Below are 18,668 nucleotides of genomic sequence, written 5' to 3' on the forward strand. Positions count from 1 at the left end.
GCTTAGCCACTCAGTGGTAGAACCCTTTCCTTTCATGTGCAGTCGTATGCTATTAGTAGTCTAGCAACAATGGAAAAACAAACGCGCGTTGAACTCGTTGTTGGACGAATTGAATTAATCGGTTGAGCTAAAGATTGCAGTGTTTAAACGTTTGTTTCAGGCTGTTGCTTTAAATGCCATGGCGATATTCATAAAATAGGAGAGTAGCGATGTTAACTTCTTACCTAAAACGCTGTGATAAAACAATTGCATCAGTGAACGTTCTCCAGTTCGATTGTACTGTGTCTTGCCGGCGGCATCATGAGCTCGCTCTTCGAACGCGTGCTCAATTTCCTTCAGCGTCGACTGCCTTGTAAGTCATTATCAAGCAGACGTCGTGTATGCATGAACCATGCGGGAATGCCGATTGCGTGCGCTGTCTCGTGCAGCCATGAGAGGCTACGGAGGCGCGGTATTAAGTTCTTCATTCCCCAGAACAGGCTGAGACGCCAACACTTCTAATAAATGCGATCAGTATCGACCAGAGTACGTTAAAATACTTGGCGGAGCGTGTGAGTGAGCTTTGTTCCGAGTCCCGCAGTGCATCCAGGCCTGACGCACGTGTGAACACACGGGTAGCGAAGCCCAAATCGTCTAAGTAATAGCAGGTTCTCTGTAATGTCCCTTGTCAACGTCTGTACCATACCCTGACTGTTGAGAATGCACTCGAATATCGGCGACTCTCGAAACACACGTACTTACATTGCGAGCACATTCTTTTAATGGGTCGTTCTGCGCAGGTTTGTGCCGCGCATTTTCGAACTAAACTAATGATCATGAAATTTTGAGTATTTGAGCATCTCTAGTTGCAATGGGGATAGCTATAGGGGCTTGTTCGTACGGCATATATTATTTTGTTGTAGCCCAAGCTGAACGACACGCACAACAGAAAGGCACATCTGACGCACACAGCGTTAACTTTCGAAAATAAATTTATTTCCAGTTCTTGTCGCTATATATACACCATCGAAACGTCATACACGTGTAGAATCTCGGTAAACATGAACAAAAAAACAGGGAACCACGCGCAAGCGCTTTTTTGCCGCACAGATTGATAGACATGTACACGTTCAACGTGAACAAAGATAATCGAGCTCTTTTGCGGATAATGAAATGGAAGGCTTACTGACGCATGTGGCACCAAATGTTAATGTGTGTCTAGCTTCTATGTGTCTTATATGTGTCTAGCTTCTAGGCGTCATCTCACACCTGCTTCTACTCATGATGACTGTTTCTTTAAATCTTGGTTTGCATTTGCACCTCTGGCAATGGATGACAAGAAAGCCGTTGGCAGCCACGTTGTTTACTTTGTTATAGTGTTCTCGTAGCCTGTCATTTATGCATCTACCTGTTCGACCAATGTAGAGTCGTCCATAGTTAGCCAAAGTTAGAGCTGTGTGCGTCACATCCGTCTTCCTGTAGTCCTTGTTCAGCTTGCACTATACAACAAAATAAGATATCTAGTTGCAATGCCGTACGTTTTCCTGGACGGTGCTCGATTCCGGGTCTCACGGTAACTTCTTGTGAAGTAAGTAAGTTTGGTTGCATAATTTTACACTAGCTATGAAGGACGATTACACGCACGCAGCGACGGGCTTTGTAACTCGATTAGGTTTTACGGTAAACATTCAATAAAGATTTCCCCTGGCCTACTTCACTTAGGCGTACACAAGAGAAATTTCGGAGTGATAGACTTGTATCTCTATAGATCAGAAAAAAAGAAAAACACACATTCAGCTTTTTCCTAATAGATCTCTTAGTTTTACATGTCTGAAGACTGAGGAGGGTGGGAGCATGGAGCTAGCGGAACACATGGCTTAAAAGGAAGCTTTAGCTCGGGCCCAACTCCGACGTGACCTATTCAAATACATGTAAAACGCAAAAACGCTTTTCTTAAATAACGTTGCACCGATTTTAATGAAATTTGGTGCATTTGAGAGAGAAAGTTAAATTGTAGTGACTGTTGGAAGCGGAATTTCGATTTAGGGCCTAAATATTGTTTAAAATTTTTTTAATAATTCGAAAGCTTGAAAAAAATGGAAACACGAAGTTTAGATATTAATAGCTCTGCATCAAAAACAGATGTCGTGGTTCTATAAATGGTACCCGTTAGATCATTGAAAGCGGACAAATTTATTATGTCATTTTATGTCTTGCGTGAATCTTACGTTGTGCAGAAGGGTTCTGCAAAACTTGTATCTACACATTACTAAATTTTTCTAGATTCAGGTGTAACATATCAGTATTGTCCGCTTTAGATGTACTATCAGATGGAATTCACTATGGTATGATTTTTTCTTGCTGAGTTACAGAGTTGTAAACTTGATAGTTTCGTTTTCTGAAAATTTTCGATTTCCGCCAATTTTTATTAAAAAATTGACGACCTAATCAAAAATTCGAAACCGACAGTCACTATATTTTAAGTTTTTCTTTTAAATGCAACAAACCTCATCAGATTTGGTGCAGTGGTTGCCGAGAAAAACGAATTCTCCTTTTCATGTATTTATATAGGAGCACCCGAGCTAAAGCTTCCTCTAAGTTTCTCTTTCTCAAACCTTAACAATTTTTTCAAGAGCTGGTGACAGTGATATTCACAAGGTGATTGTGAGTCATAGAGCTGTCATTGTTTAGACTCGGATTTAGTTTATGGGTCATGATGTAGAACCCATGTTTCATACAGTGTAGTCCATCCTAATTCCAAAGTAAGTCTTGTTTATTTAAGGCACATTATCAAAATGGTCACCGCGGTGAGGCGGGCTATTAGTTTCTGGACGTGATCAAGAGTTCACGGCTGCAGGTCACTCCTGGTGATGACAACTTTCCTGTCGAAAGATGCGACCGTACGGGGACCTATTACGCTATTGAAATTGAGGGAATTCATGCAAATCAGCAGGCGTGGCATGCTGTAAAAAGGCATCCTGCTCCTGCAAGACAATGCTCCTGCTCACAACTCGCATTTGGGGCAAATAAATAGAAGAAAGCTCCTGTGGTTATGAAATTCTTGAATCGCCAAACTCCATACTCTCCCGACCTTGGGCCCTCAGGTTTCCACTCCTTTCCCCATATGAAGTTATTCTTGAAACGCAGGTAGTTTCCTAATAAATACGCGCTCATCGCCGAAGTGAAGTCATTGCTCCAAGGCCAACCTCAGGACTTCTACGGGCATGGTCTTAACAGCTGCGTAAGATGATGACAGAAGTGTGTGGGCAGGCCTCGGTGGCAGCCACGTAAAGGAAGATAAATATGCAAACTTTTGTTCTCCTCAGTCCACAGCAAGTGGATCAGGAAAAATACATTAAACGACCCTGGTAGGTACCGAATTCGTTTGCTACATGCCATCCCACAGGCGTACAGTACAGGCTATCCGACTTAACACCTGCTCATGCTCGGCCGCTCGCGTAGGATTTAAACTTTGGCCACTCTACTGAATCGGTGTCGAAGCCGTCCGGTCTCGCTAATTTAATATATTTAACGTATCATCTATGTAACCACCCGGTGTGTTAGCACAGTGGTAATGGCGTGGCGCTGCCAAGTTCGAGGTCGCTGATTCGACCCTGGCCGCATTTCAACGGGGGCGAAATGCAAGAACGCTCGTAGATTTAGATGCACGTTAAAGAAACCATGTGGTCAAAATTATACCGCAGTCCTCCACTACGGCGGAGCTCATAACCATCATGGTTTTCGCACCTAAAGCCCCAGAATATGATTTGTAATGTAATCAAATTTCATATAGCCACATCCCTCGTGAGCAGGGAATGTCATTACACTCGTGACTGAGCCATAAAACATCGCGCCGAGCGAGTAAATGAAAGTCTATACACATTTGAAAATGAAACGCGATCGCAAGGCTGATTGGTAAAATTTCACATCGACTAAACGGCATTGTAGTTGAATAGAAATTTTAGATTTCGCACATAATTCTAGTCAGTTGGTGTTGCATATACCAAACTTTTTCTAACAAGAAAACTATCATAATTTTATTGGAAAGCGGTTGTTCTTGAACATCGCAGTCTTCACTCAGTCTTCACGCATGCTTTACACTATTCCTTGTCTTTTTTCTTTTTTTTGCAAATAAATCTCATCACGACTTCCTCAGGCACAATTTTGATGTTTCTTTAGGCTAGCATAAGACAGTTTCTGATCACCGCACTTTCACACTACCGGAAACGACTCCGAAAACATCACTTTAATTGTCATCGTTATCAAAATAGTATGTTATAAAAAGAAAGAAAATTAACGCCGGAAAGACTGTGAGCATTTTATTGTGCCTTCGTTTGTGTGTGTTGATGCGGTGTGCGTTCAAGTACCGGCAAACCTTCTCAATTTTTTTGTTTTAGTTCTGAATACGTAGGACGCGTTCATAGAACAAAACACTTTGAAGGTCTTTGCAAAGGTCGCCGCTCGTTGCGCGAGAGCGCCAATTTTCATCGATGGGCGAACCATCGCCCGTGCAGTGCGCTCGCGGCATGTACGGCAGGTGCCAAGAATAGAAAGGGGTATGCGCCGAGCCGACTGACATGCAGGGATGAGCTGTGTCACGGTGAAAGTAATCAAGTTTAAATAAAATTTCCTTGCGAAGGTCAACACTGCAGCGCAAGATTACGTAATTTCTGCCCACTGATTTTGTCCGCCATTGTATCAGCCGTTCCAGACCGCATTTTGCTGCAATGCCGCTAAAGCAGTGCATGCATTAACGCGCCGCATCGATCACGTAGTTTACCGAGAATGGCATCGAACGGTGACATGCCTAACCCGCTGGGCAGCAACAAAATCGGGATGTCTGCGGCCAACGGAGCAGGCGACCGAACACGCAGCACACGGTGCACAGCGAAACACGATATTGCAGCGCAGACACTGTAGGTGGCCAACTGCTGCAATTCATCGTCAAAAATGGGCCGACAAATCATTATCAGTGCGCCACGACAACGTAAGTGCAGTGACGAGGAACCACCGCCGTACGCGCACGTATTCACGATGATGAGTAGCAGACGACGCTAGAAGTCCAAGCGTGGTGACGACTGCGACTCCGCTAGATTTCGCAGGGAACAGTGTCCTGGAACATTCCGTATTGACCCTTTTCGCCGTGATCCCGCGGGAGCTGCCATGTTTGATCACGTGCTGACGCGTCCATTGCTTGCCTTAACTGCCTCCGTTGCCTGCGCGTGTGTATGACGCCGGTGCGGCTTAGCAAGCCTCTGTTTCGGGATGTATCGTAGACGGTGACTGGGTGGACGACATGAAGTTTGGCCACAGCTTCAGATAACATACAAAATAGCTTTCGGAGCTGATTAAGCTATGTCCAAACGTCGCCAGCAGCGTATATGGTGCTTGTTCTAAAATCGGGGCAAAATATGTACTCCAAGCTATCCTAACTTTCCTATCACGAATCGAATCGAGATTAGTGTATTTTGCTCTTCGTTCTTTATTTGGCAAATATTTTGAAGCAGCAACTTGTCACGTTTCTGACTCTACCTCGGTGCGGTCTCTACCTGACAATTTTCTGCGCCGACCCGATCTCAGCTAGCGTCCTCTTGTGTTGTGCTGCGTTCCTTGCCTCTAAATATGCCGAAAATCACACGGAACATGGCAACTTTGCTCTGCAACCAACTGTTGTATGCCGATTTAAGTTGGAGTGAGACACGACCGCGCATACGAAGCTTTGTGGCCAGCATGGAGGAAGGAAAAAAAAATGGCTGTGGCTTAGCTAAGGTTAAGCCCAGGATGCGAAGCATACTAGCCTTTATTTTAGTTGTTGAACCACTGTTTAGCCTGGTGAACTGCTGTTGCTTGGCTATATTTGGTTCGGCTAGTAGAAGAAACAACTCATGCGTTACTCTGCTTCGCCTTCAAGAGTGGAACGCGACAGCGTTCCCGTCGACCCGCCAAGGGGTGTAAGACAATGGGCTACGGCGCAGCGACTACGCGCCCCGCATTGGACGCGGTGAGCGTCGAGCAACGCAGCGTTCGGCGCGGCAACGAAATGTGCGCCTGAGCAAGCGACGCACGCCTGAGCCTTAGAAACAGCTCGTTTCTAAGGCAACACCGCATTCACTAGAGGCGCCTTTGTACCGTTTCGAAGCATCGTACTCGTGGCTCAGTGGTAGCGTCTCCGTCTCACACTCCGGAGACCCTGGTTCGATTCCCACCCAGCCCATCTTGCATGAGTTGAGCCAAAGCCACCTAGAAAAAGCGCAGCTGCTTATATACCGCCGCGACGCCGCGAGCGACGGCGCGAGTTGGAGCCCCGTTTCTCCTCTGTCGTGACGTCACGGTGTCACGTGGTATTGAAGGCGACACCGCCGCGCCTGAGGAGCTGGGTTGAGCTCTAGTAATATGCTTCGCATAAAAGAAGGGAGCATACCGCAACGCGATTGAAGCCAACCTGCTGGCCCAGCGCGCTATCTCGCGTCAAAGTACGCGGTTGGTACGGCAGGGCAGGGCAGCGCGAACAAACGCGCACCGAATAAAACCTAGTGGCTGCTGTAAACCAAACGTCTCAGCGAATCTCGATTATTGCTCCGTGATCTCGATGCAAGAGGTCATAATGCTTCCTCCTGTATTTTTCCTTCCCCTGTGGTGGCCAGTCTTGCTTGGCGCCATAACTTTGAGCGATCCGAGCTCTGGATGACTGCGGCTCGTATGTCTCTCTTGGCTTTCACGCAACTGCTTGTTGCCCGCGCGAAAGGCGGCTTGGGAAACCACGCTATTTTTCGAGTTTAGGGTCGTTGGGTTGACCCTAATGTAAAAACGCAGGGCTGCCTTGCGTTCTGCGCATGCTCAGTTGTGGCCCGGTATCTTCTTGGGGCCCCAAAACGCTTGGGGCCACAATTCTAAATCTCTCTCTTGTTTAACGAGTGGTACTCACTCTTGCCGACATTCAAGGGCTAACGCCCTTTCTTTCAAGGCTATTGGGGGCGAGGAGTTACGGAGTCGCCATCTGTCAGAAGCGCCTCCCTTGCGTAGTATGAGGGATCACGCGGCAGCCCTCCTGGACATTTATGTAAGTACTCTCAAAACGAGGGACGTTTTTGACTGTCGATGTAACAATCTTGGGCAAACTGAAAGCACAGAATCGTTTACAGACGCTATCTCTTTACCGAATACGTACAGTGAACGCCACTGCGCGCGGTCGCCACGATGAAGTCTCACGAACCGGCTTCATGCCTGAAAGGTGTAGCATACGCTGAGAGTAAACTATGTGAAATATGTTCTTGTAGTGGGCTGTCTGTATAACCAAATGGAGCATAGCAGAATGAAGCCTCAATGCAGCGATCGCGCGGGTTCGCAGCGACCGACTGCGCGTCTGCATGAATGTTCGCGCATTGTTTTGCTTTCGCTGTGAGCGTGTTTTCGCATCGTGCCGTGAGCTTTAGGCCGCAGCATATGAGCATTTGACAGTACACTAGCAACCATTGTTGCGCGGACGCTATCAGAACTGTTCAAAAATAAACTCATTATAGAGACTTCGACGCCTACAGCGACTCTGATGTGCCGTCGCGACGATTCACTCTTTTGTTGTCTTCTAAATTCTTGGACATTTCAATGCTATTTCTCAAGTTGCGTCGCGCTGTATGTTTATGGGGCTTCTCAGCCTGCGATTTCCCTCTGCTTCTTTTTAGTAATCCAGTGCATCAATTCATAACACAAACATGACCATATGCCCTGCCTTTTTTTTTTTTTAGTGTGCGTCTTACCGCTCCATTTCCTTTCCAGTCAACTTGCCAGTATCTAGCATCGAAAAGTTCATAGACCAAACCGTCATAACATTAGCCGGGCAGCGGGCGCGCGTCTCAGTGTGCGTTTTCTGCTACTCACCGAACATCGCGCAGTCCCGGCGCCATAGCAGAGATCTGCCTCGCGTCTGTGCTTGCTGCATACCCGAGTTGTAGCTGATGGCTGTCTGCCGGTTCTAAGTTTCGCGAGCCAAGCTTCACGCAGCTCCTTGTCCTGCGGCTACGTGTGAATAAGGCTGATACCGGGCTCCGTTGCGTACGTCCGGCACTGCGGCACCGAGCAGTAGCCTATCATGCTGCACGCTTCCAAAGACAGCCACTACCTATTATAGTACTTTCAAATGCTCTCAAGCAGACACTCAAAGCGGTAAAGCCTCACCACTTAATCAGAACCGCAGTGCAGGTGGGACTGAAAGCTTTCGTTTTCAAAAGCTCGCTTCGGCGCTTCCGAAGCAGCCGACGCGGCCGCTGTGTCCGCTATTAGAGTTGTAGGACGATCTCACCACTGGCATCCAGTTATTAGGTTTGTAGTCGGGCATGAACTATATGGTAGCTGGCCCATGCCATCATCCAACTCACCCACGCTTGGGACATGGTTGTAGGGAGGAACTTGCTCTCATCGAGAACTAGGAGTACAGGATTTATCTACAGTATTTACATTAAAACAAGCGATACATTTCAACAGCCTAGCATGACTGCAAAAAGCATACGAGCACAAAGCTCCAAGCACCAAGCACACTCCTAGCAGCCGACAAACTGCTGCTTAAAAAGCCTCTGTCCTCCCTAGATCCCTAGCGGAGGCAAAACTGCTGTCCAACCTTCGTCCAATCGGACCGTCCACAGTCGTTGGGGCGCAGTCGACCCACCTTTAAGGGTCGAAGCTACTCTGAAGAAGAAGGCAGCTATGTGACTTTTCAATATAAGCGATGCTCCCTGTCATGGTGTACCCGAAATTCGTTCTCAATTATAAGGTTGAACCATTTCCTTTTTTATGGAGGGGATTTTTAATAAAGTAGCGCGTAAATACTTTCGCATAAGTAACATAACCTTGGAACGCCCTCTGTGCTCTGCGGGCCATCTGTTCAACTATGCCTAAAAAAAAAAACTATAACTGCGCTCTGGTTAACGTTGCACGTAAGTGCGCGATTCCTTCGTTCAACCCGTATCCCCGAGCATGCCGCCGGCCTCCTCTCCGTGACGTCACTCGCCGAGCGCTCAGGCCTTCTCTTGTCTAGGTGGTGTTGGTTTGGCACGTTTGGTGCATCGTAGGCGCCAAAATCGAAAATAGTGGTGTCTGCGTGAACATTCAAAATAAAATTTGAAGTGCGTGCCACGGTGACGCTCGGTAAGCGGAGCGCTGTGGGCATGCTCGGTTTGATTGCCAATAACTCCGCTTTTGCTGAACGTATTGAAGTAGTTTTTGCGGCAAACTATATCTGAAATAGCCTAATTTAACTTCGAATGCATTTCTCCACTTCGATAAATAGTGGTTCAGCTGGGCCCCTTTATTTAGAGAAATTGCTCACGAGCATGGCAGTAAGGCCTTGCGCGCACACACACATTGCATCCCGTTCGACTCTATTGTTCGAACCACAGTAGCTCTAGAGTCCTTGAATACTTAAAAAAGCGTCCTAAAAGGAAATGCGAGGAGGTTAACCAGGTGGGGGGGGGGGGGTATTCTGTAAGAGTCCACCTAGTGGACTGCCCATTTCGGCCGCTGCTGATTGGATGCAGCTGTACGAGTGAGGAGGAGATGAGCGGCCCTAGCCAATCAGCAGCGGCCGAAATGGACTGTCCACTAAGTGGACTCTTACAGAATACCCCCCCCCCCCTCCCACCCAAATATGTCTGCTATTCTGGGAGAGAAAATGGTGGTAACCACCAGTCAGAGCCTCGGCTATCTCTGTATTGGCCCCGTCGTAGGTGTCATGGCCGTTCAGGAACAGGATGCGGACGTGACCGGCTTTTACGTTCGCCTCTCTGGCGACTTGGAGCCAGAGCCTCCCGAGCAAACTTCTTCCGGCTCAACCAGGAACGCTGCTGTACCGGCCGCTAGGACAGCACTTGCACCGGCCAAGCCTCCGCGGCTCCGAACCGTGAAACCCGTGCCGACGGCCTTCCCGTCCAACTGGAGCTCGAGACGGGGCCGGCCGGACTACGCACTCAGGTCAGCGTCGTTGTTACGGAAACGCGACGTCGATTGTTGACTGCGGGCTGGGCACTGAACCAATGACGCCGACAGTCACGCGTCACGCCCTGACAAAGCCCGCAGCAGCTCGCGTCGCGAGAAAAGAAACAGCCACGAAGTGTTAATTTGTTGTTAAAAAATTTGTCAGTGTTGCCCGAAACTGCCAAATATTTTTGACAGTATTTGATCAAAACTGCAAAAATAAGGTTTAACGCTGTGCTCAACTCCTCGAAGGGTGTTTTAACCAAGATGTTAAACCGGACCCTAACCCGAACCGAAAACCGTACCAGAACCAGAACCGATATTCTTAGAAGGTGCCAGAACCCGAGCCGAACGTGAACCGAAAAAAAATTACGGCTATCGGTACGGCACGAAATGGTTCAAGTCGGTTAAATGCCGCAAATTGTTTTGTCAGGTCGCTAAAAAATTTCGCCGGTCACTTAACACAAAAATTTGTTGCTAAATAGACACGAAAGTCGCTAAATCTAGCGATAAAATCGCTAAAATGGCCATACTGCCTACAATAAGGGTGATATTTATCGTATTTATTCATATTACCCTACAGGCGACAAAGGAGCATTCAATAGCGGAGTAAGAAAATAACAATGAGAGTCTCTCCCCCCCCCTCCTCCCTTTGAAAGGAGCGAACACCACGTAAAAATATTCGAAGTGCAAGAGAACAAAAAAAAAAAACACGCTAAGAAAAATTCTACACTGAAAGAAAAAAGAACAATGTATACACAAGCGCAGAACAAAGCGGAAATACGCATCGTTAACCAAAATTAAAACGACATATGAAGTTACAATTGTTTGGGACATTCAGCAGGATCACTTATCGACGCAATATCATTAGGAAGATTATTCCATAGTGCTATGACGCGTGGCAATGCTGAATCGTTGAAATACCGTGTGCGGCCAAAAATGCGTCTGAAAGAGATTGAATATTGTCACGTGGTAGTGATTGTGACGAACACAGTAGCAAAACTATAAATGGCGAACCTAAATCTTTATTGGGCGAACTTGTACCCTCAAAAACAGGCTACACTCAAAGAATGGCGACAGCGGCGAACAAAGTCGGTGATCGTCGAAAATCTGATCAGCGGGTCAAGCGCGTCGGCTTTTATACTTCAGTCATCGAAGGTTCCAGAGTAATCGCTGATGCCCGCGTGTCTTCCAGAAAGTTCTACACCATTCGCGTCGCGCGATGAAATAATAATAAAAAAAAATTTGTGGGGTTTTACGTGCCAAAACCACTTTCTGATTATGAGGCACGCCGTAGTGGAGGACTCCGAAAATTTCGACCACCTGGGGTTCTTTAACGTGCATCTAAATCTAAGCACACGGGTGTTTTCGCATTTCGCCCCCATCGAAATGCGGCCGCCATGGCCGGGATTTGATCCCGCGACCTCGTGCTCAGCAGCCGAACACCATAGCCACTGAGCAACCACGGCGGGTGCGATGAAATCAGATCACACAAGGTTCGGTGAAACAGACAACGGATAGAATCATCGATAACTTTCGAGAAACTTCCGATACATGCAGGCGCGTCCTGCGCTGTGCGATAACATTTGTTAGGCGGTGAAACGTGGTCGCCCGATAAAGATAAACAAACACACGTGTCAACACCTCCCTCTTAAAAAGCCTCGTCCCGATGCTACAAACATAAAAGAGAGCGAAGCACAACAGGACACTTATTAAACAAAAGTAACAAAACAACTAAGAGACAAAGTTCAAAGTAACAAAGTCCACGAAAAGAAGGACCAGCGCTCAGCTATGCAAAGTCCCAAAGTTCGTTAGCGCTGGTAGAACGGCTTAAGTTGCACAACATGGACTATTTCGGTGCGAAATAGCGGCGTAAAAGCTTCTCGCTAAGTCGTCGTCGGCGTATTGGGGTCCGGTAGTATGCATGTAGAAATTTCTGTAAAGTTATTGTTGTTTGCTAATTTGCATTTGTGGAATGTGGCCACGGGCTGAGAACAACGCCTTCCGACAGTGGTTGCCTGCCAACGCTGAATAGGAGACCGTCCAGTGTTCGTGGCGCCAGCTTATGTGTCAATCAATCGCGTGCGTACCGGCGTTTCAGGCATGGCAGAGCCGCCCACCCCTTGTCCCTCCCTTTTATGGTCTCCGGAAATTGAAATACTCAACACAAAACCCTTATGTCGGCCGTTAAAAACCCGCAACTCTTTCGCTCTATACTTGTCATAACAGTTGGTGCGCATTGCCGGATTTAATAGTACGCCAAAAATGACCTCACCTAAAATTATTGAAAGTTTTGAAAGTTATTTTTTCCCACCTAAATTTGTCACCAGTCATTGTATGCGTTATACCCCTGTCACACGGACGCGGCTAAAGTCCCTTGAACTCCTTTCAACCAAGGACGTCTTTATCTCGAGGGAGATGCGCGCCGTGTCACACGGCAGTCCTTTAGCAGAGGAAGTTTAAGGAAGTTCCTAGCGAAAGGAGATGGAAGATCTCCCTTGCAGACTGAAGGAAGTACTCTTGTTCCCAGTGTGCTTTAATTTCGAGTCAAGAAATCACCGTCATTTTTATTAATTTCACTTTTACCAGCAATTATAACTGTTTTTATTGCATATAATATAGTATTTGAGCACTGACAAAGATATTTGAGTTGAGCAGCTACATTCGACTCTCGAACCGGGCGTTCTCGGAATTCACATTTTTCACATTTTTAAAATGCAATGCATAAATAATTGTATTTTGTAAGAAAAGACAAGTAACCAAAACTTTTTAGCAATATATAACGTGTTTCTTCCATGACTGCCTACGAGGTGAGCAGCGCCTAATGGGTCCCCAGCGGCAGCTTTCAAAAGCTCGTTTATAGGCCGTGTGACACGGAGCTAACTTCTTTGAGGTGAAACTCCCTTGCGGTCCTTTAAGGGAAGGAAGTTTGAAGGAGATCTGAGTTGCCCGTGTGACACGGGTATTAGTCAACATTTGTGCATGTATCGCGCATGTGTACGTATACTTGCATGTACACCGTACACGTGCGACGTTTGTAAATCGATTCGTCCGGTTCAGTCTGTGTCAGTTCTTTCCTGGCGGGTAAAATATCAATGCCTACCCCTGCTTTATTTGTATGTCAGTTACTTGCGCATGTCAAGCTGATCGGGGCGTTTTATACAGATGAGTATCAACCAGAAACGGCGCTCTCTGTAGGAACCATCGCCCGAACGTATAGGTGGACGAGAGCGACAGAGGCCAGCGCCGGAAGCATCGTCTCGATCGCCAGCCTCATGGAGTCCTCGGTTCGCCCGAAGAGGAGTCAGTAGTGTGTGTTCCCCACGCTATCACCGAGCAGGGCGAAGGCGTAGCCCGCGCTGACAGCCGAGCAGCGGATCTCGGTGCATAGAGGTTGGCCGCGAGGTATAACATCAGTGTGACTGGAACGCTGAGCGATAGCCGCATGGACACAAGTACTCATCATCGGTGATTGCGGCGACCAGAAGGGCCGTGAAGACGCTGGTGACGAGGGCGAACGTGGCCACGGCTGCCTTGACTATGCGACCGCCTTGCAGGAAAGGCCACACGAACAGGAAAGCAAGGCGCGTGCTGAGGTAGGCGCTAGGGTTGAGGATTGGGCGAGTTGGTACTGCATTCTAAAACTGGTACAGCGCAACATGGAAGGGAACAGGCCGAGCCCGCCAGAAGGAACAGAGCGCTGACTTCCAACTGGTTTTATTGGTAGATTGCACAAAACATAGATAGGCGACGACGAGCACTTCAGGGTCGAGAGAGACGCCGCGTGCTGCACTGAAGCGTCTATCCGGCCAGTTGGTCGTCGTCGTCGTCGTCGTCGTCGTCATCATCATCATCATCATCATAATCATTTCAGCTCCATTCCTTTCACTTAATGTCAATTAGAATATCGGCGATCACTGTTTGCTCTCTGGTCCATACCGCTCTCTTCCTGTCTCCTTAACGTTATACCTAACATTCTTCGTTCAATCGCTCTTTGCGTGGTCCTTGTTTTCGAGCTTCTTTGTCAGTCTCCAAGTTTCTGCCTCATGTGTCAGCACCGGTTGAATGCATTGATTGTACACCTTTCTTTTTAATGATAATGTAAGCTTCCAGTCAGGATCTTACAATGTCTGCCGAATGCACTGCAACCCATTTTTATTCTTCTGTAAATCTCCTTCTCATGATCAGGGCCCCCGTGAGTAATTTACCTAGGTAAACGTACTCCTTCACAGACTCTAGAGGCTGACTGGCGATCCTGAACTCTTGTTCCCTTGCCAGGCTACTGAACATTGTCTTCTGCTTATTAATCTTCAACCCCACTCTTACACTCTCTCTGTTAAAGGGACACTAAAGGTTACTATTAAGTCAACGTGGACTGTTGAAATACCATCACAGAAAGCTCGAAACGCTTGTTTCGTGCCAAGGAGAGACTTATTTTAAGAGAAAATGCGTTCTGAAGCGTCCGCGTACCTCTAGCGCAGTTCAAATCGCCCGCCCTCCGATCGAGGAGTACTGACATCATGGTCTCATAGTGACGTTGCGCCATCGGTGAGTAGAACGGCGTCCGCAGACGGCGCTACGGCTTTTCTGCGCAAAACGCAAACGCGCGGCCAGAAACAGAGCCAAGACAGAGCCGATAGCAGAGCGAAAGCGGGAGTATGGTGGCTAGCGGATGGAGAAACGAATTACGTCCCACATTACGTCCCACGGCACACGGAGAGTCCATTTTCGTTAAACTATAGGCTGCGGCGAGCTCGCAGCGTGGTCGGCGTGGTCTGTGAGAAGTGACGAGCCTTTTCGCACTTGCAACAGGGCATAAAAAAAGTGCGAATCGACGCAAAACTCGGCCTACAAACGTGCTTCGCCACAGCCAGGGCTCAATACGACCCAAGCTGGCACGACCCAGATGTCGTTTCCCGCACCGCCACCAGGCGCCGCTACTATACCTCAAACTCCAGCGCAAGAAGCCCACAAGCTGGTACTTCATTCTATGACGCAAACTTCGACGCTCGTCGCAATGGACCCTGACACCGACAGATTGGCTCGCGATGGTGGGCTCAACTTCAGCGATTTGAGCACCGGCGAGCGCGACCTGCTGCTGAGGGCTCGCACTGCCGGCGTCGTTGCGTACTACGACGGCGGCCTCGTCACCGGCTCTCCGGAGCGGGGAAGCAACGAGGGCTTCCCACGACATCACATGGACGTGGCATTCTCGCTGCTTGTTCCAAATGAGTTTCGCGAGCCAGCAGAACCTTCACAGCACGACGCGATAACGAAACTACTGAAACTCCAAAGCGTGCGCGGCACAGAGTCGAGCGCGCAAGAGTCGAGCGAAAACGAAACCTTTCGAACACCCTTATTACTGAAGGGTAACGTCAAAATGTTATTTTTTCTTAGAATCAAATAGACGTAGACAAGTAGCATTTTCTTCCGTCTTATAACCGAATGAAATGATATTTTTAATACGAGTAGCTGAGTATTAGTAACACAAATTATGAGGAGTGCTTTCGTCATCGGGCTAGTACCGGAATGTCGCTGGGGGGTCTCAAATCGTGTCATGCGTTTACCTCAATTTCTCGGTTACTAAAGCTCTGTTCGCGATTATATTGACGCCTTAGACGTTCTAGAACATTGCTCTACGACTTTAACTTGAGTTTCTGGTAACCTTTAGTGTCCCTTTAAGGTCCTCAATCATTTGTTGTAACTCGTCTACAGTGTTGCTGAACAGGACAATGTCATCTGCAAATCGAAGGTTGCTGAGATATTCGCTGTCGATCCTTGCTCTATAAGCCTTCCCCAGTTTAATAGCTTGAATACTTCTTCCAAGCATGCAGTGCATATCATAGGAGAGATGGTGTCTCCATGTCTGACCCCCTTTTTTTTATAGATATCTTCCTACTTGTGAATAATTAAGGTAGCTGTGGAATCTCTGTAGATACTTTCCAAGACATTTACGTAAACGTCCTGTACTCCTTAATTGCGTAATGCCTCTATGACTGCTGGCATCTCGACTGAATCAAATGCCTTTTCGTTATCTATGAAAGCCACATAGGGAGGTTGATTGTACTCTGCGGATTTCTCGATTACCTGATTGATGACATGCATGTGATCCATTGTAGAGTATCCCTTCCTAAAACCTTCCTGTTTCCATGGTTTACTAAAGTCCAATGTTGCCCTTATTCTATTGGATATTATCTTGGTGGTGAATATTTTATATAATGTTGGAAGTAAGCTAATGAGCCTATAATTTTTCAATTCTTTGTGGCTTCTTTGTGGATTGTGAATTGTGTGGATTAGTATAATGTTGGCATTCTTCCAGTTCTCTGGAACACTTGAAGTCGATAGACAGTTTGTATAAGGGGCCGCTAGTTTTTCAAGCATTATGTCTCTAGCAGCTTTGATTAAATCGACTGGCAGTCGAACTTCTCCTGCCGCTTTTCCCCGTTTCATGCCTTGCAAGGCCCTTGTAACTTCGTCGCTAGTTATAGAAGGATCCTCTGTAACCTGTTCATTACTACTTCGAATGGAGGTATCGTGGCTGCTTTGAGTCTTGTGGGACAGTGCCAGGTTCCCGACGGAAGCTACCTCCAGGACTTACCCGCCCGAACTTCAAGGTGTACTGCAGTCTGCAGACAAGGACTCACAACTATGGGCCGTCCAGCAGGCCCGGGGTGCGCTCGAAAAGCACAAGCCTCATGACCCACTACAAACGGGCCCAACTGGGCTAGTGCAGAGTAGGGTATAACCCCGGGTCGACGCTTGGCCAGCGTCACGACGCGTTAAACCGTCGTTTGCCGGCACTTTATTAAAGTTATCCCTATTCATATTGAGTCTTGTACAGGTCATTATATAATTCTTCCGCTGGTTTTACTATATATTAGATTGCTGATGATATTACCCTGCTTATGTTTCAGTGCATACATCTTGGTTTGTCCTATATGCCAAGTTTCCTTCTCACTGATTTCAGGCTGCGTCCATTTTTTACTGCTTCCTGTCTTTCCCACATTATAATTTCGAATGTCACTTATTTTCGCTTTGTTGATTAGTTTTGACAGTTCCGCGAATTTTATCTGATCTCTTGAGTTGGACACTTTCATTCTTCGTCGTTTCCTTATTAGGTCCCTTGTTACTTGGGAGAGCTTACTTACTGGTTGCCTTGGTGCCTTACCTCCCTCTTCAATTGCTGCTTCTGAAGCCAGCCTAGTTACGGTTTCATTCATTGCCTCCATGTGATCTTCATCTCTGTGTTCTAAGGCTGCATATTTGTTTGCAAGTGCCAACCTGAATTGATCTGCTTTTACCCTCACTGCGTCTAGGTTGGCCTGTTTCTTCATGATCAATATGACTTTTTGTTCCAACGTTTCCTGAAGAAGGTGTTCGTTATTCGCAGCTTATTCCTTTCCGCGAATTCTACGAACATCTCTCCTCGAGTGTTCCTAGAAACCACGCCGTAGTTGCCGATTGCTTGTTCACCAGCCTGCTTTTTCCCCACTTTTGCATTGAAGTCGCCCGTGACTGCAGTATACTGAGTTTGCACTTTTCGCATCGCTAATTCCACATATTCATAAAACTGCTCTATTTGATGTTGTTGATGGCGAGCCAAATGAAGGCTAGCTGGAGCCACCTGCGTCTCAGCGATGCCGACCGCGTTCGGCTCGCGACTTCCACCGACGATGTCTCGACTCGCTCAAGAGGGAGAGAGAGAGAGAGAAAGGCAAAGGAAAAACAGGGAGGTTAACCAGAGATTTTCTTCGGTTGGCTATCCTGTACTGGGGGAGGGGCAAGGGGATGCAATAGGTGAGAAAGAAAGAAGGATAAAAAGAGGAAAAACAAAACCTAAGCACACACACGCACTTACACACGAACTATTTCTGTGCGCACTGTCACGCAGCCTGCAAAGGCGTTCCTAGTCTTACGCAGTGTCACCGTATAGTACTACGTCACACAGTGTACAGTCACAATTTGTCAGAAAGTCCCGTGTCTTTTAAGTATCGCAGCAGCGCCTTCATAGCGGATCGTGCTGATGTTCGCGTAGGCCAGGTTCCAAGGATCTCAAGTTGCTGCAGTTCTCTCCTGAGTTGGTCTCGGCACTCGATTGCCGCCAGGCCGTTGATCCTCGCCGCTCGTAGGGCGACTTGCTCGGCCTACACACCTGGCTCGTGGTTCTTTGCCACGAGCCAGGTGTGTCTCTTTCACCGTGCAGAAGGCGGCCAGGAGCAGCGTGGCCAGTGCCGCCACCCGCAAGTGCAATGCAAGCCTTCACACGTCTACGAGGACGGAGAACATCGGTACCAGGGTGGCCGAAAGCGCCGGCGCGATGGTACACTAGAGCAACCTGATCAATTTGGCCGCGACTTCGTATATTGTGATGTACACCATGACGAGGGTGGAAGACGTCGCCATAGCCTCGGCGTTCATCACGACGTACGTCTGGAAGTCCAGGGTGGTCAGCAGTAGCCCAGAGAGGGACACGACGGCGACTGCTTTGCGGCCGACGCGATTGGCTGCCGCTCCGGCGAGCGGCAACGACAAGATGGTCAAGGGGTAGGCGACGAAGTGGGCGATGTCCGTCGTTCACATGCGACAGCACACCACTCGCTGACGATGGTGTTGCCGTACTCGGCGAACTCCCACCAGGTGCAGGGCACCACGCGGGCAGAGGGGCCCTCGTCGGGCGGGTCCCGTATTGTGCGCCGGCGGACAATACAATTCCCGTTGGCGTCTCG

At 47.8% G+C, this 18,668-nt stretch overlaps 1 protein-coding gene across 2 annotated transcripts in view; it reads left to right on the forward strand.

Moving 5' to 3' along the window:
• The first annotated feature begins 59 nt into the window (after positions 1-59).
• LOC126542988 (uncharacterized) overlaps positions 60-18,668 on the forward strand; it is a 30,110-nt gene continuing 11,501 nt past the window's right edge. The window contains exons 1-2 of one of the 2 annotated variants that reach the window (XM_050190130.2): positions 60-352; positions 9,696-9,939. In XM_050190130.2, coding sequence (XP_050046087.1) covers positions 301-352; positions 9,696-9,939 — 296 coding nt within the window. In that variant the 5' untranslated portion in view covers positions 60-300. Of the gene's footprint in view, positions 353-6,897; positions 7,040-9,695; positions 9,940-18,668 lie in introns of those variants that run through there. The other variant, XM_055077531.2, reaches the window with a different exon arrangement.

This window comes from Dermacentor andersoni, chromosome 2 (genome assembly GCF_023375885.2).
Source record: "Dermacentor andersoni chromosome 2, qqDerAnde1_hic_scaffold, whole genome shotgun sequence".
Classification (NCBI taxonomy): Eukaryota; Metazoa; Arthropoda; class Arachnida; order Ixodida; family Ixodidae; genus Dermacentor; species Dermacentor andersoni.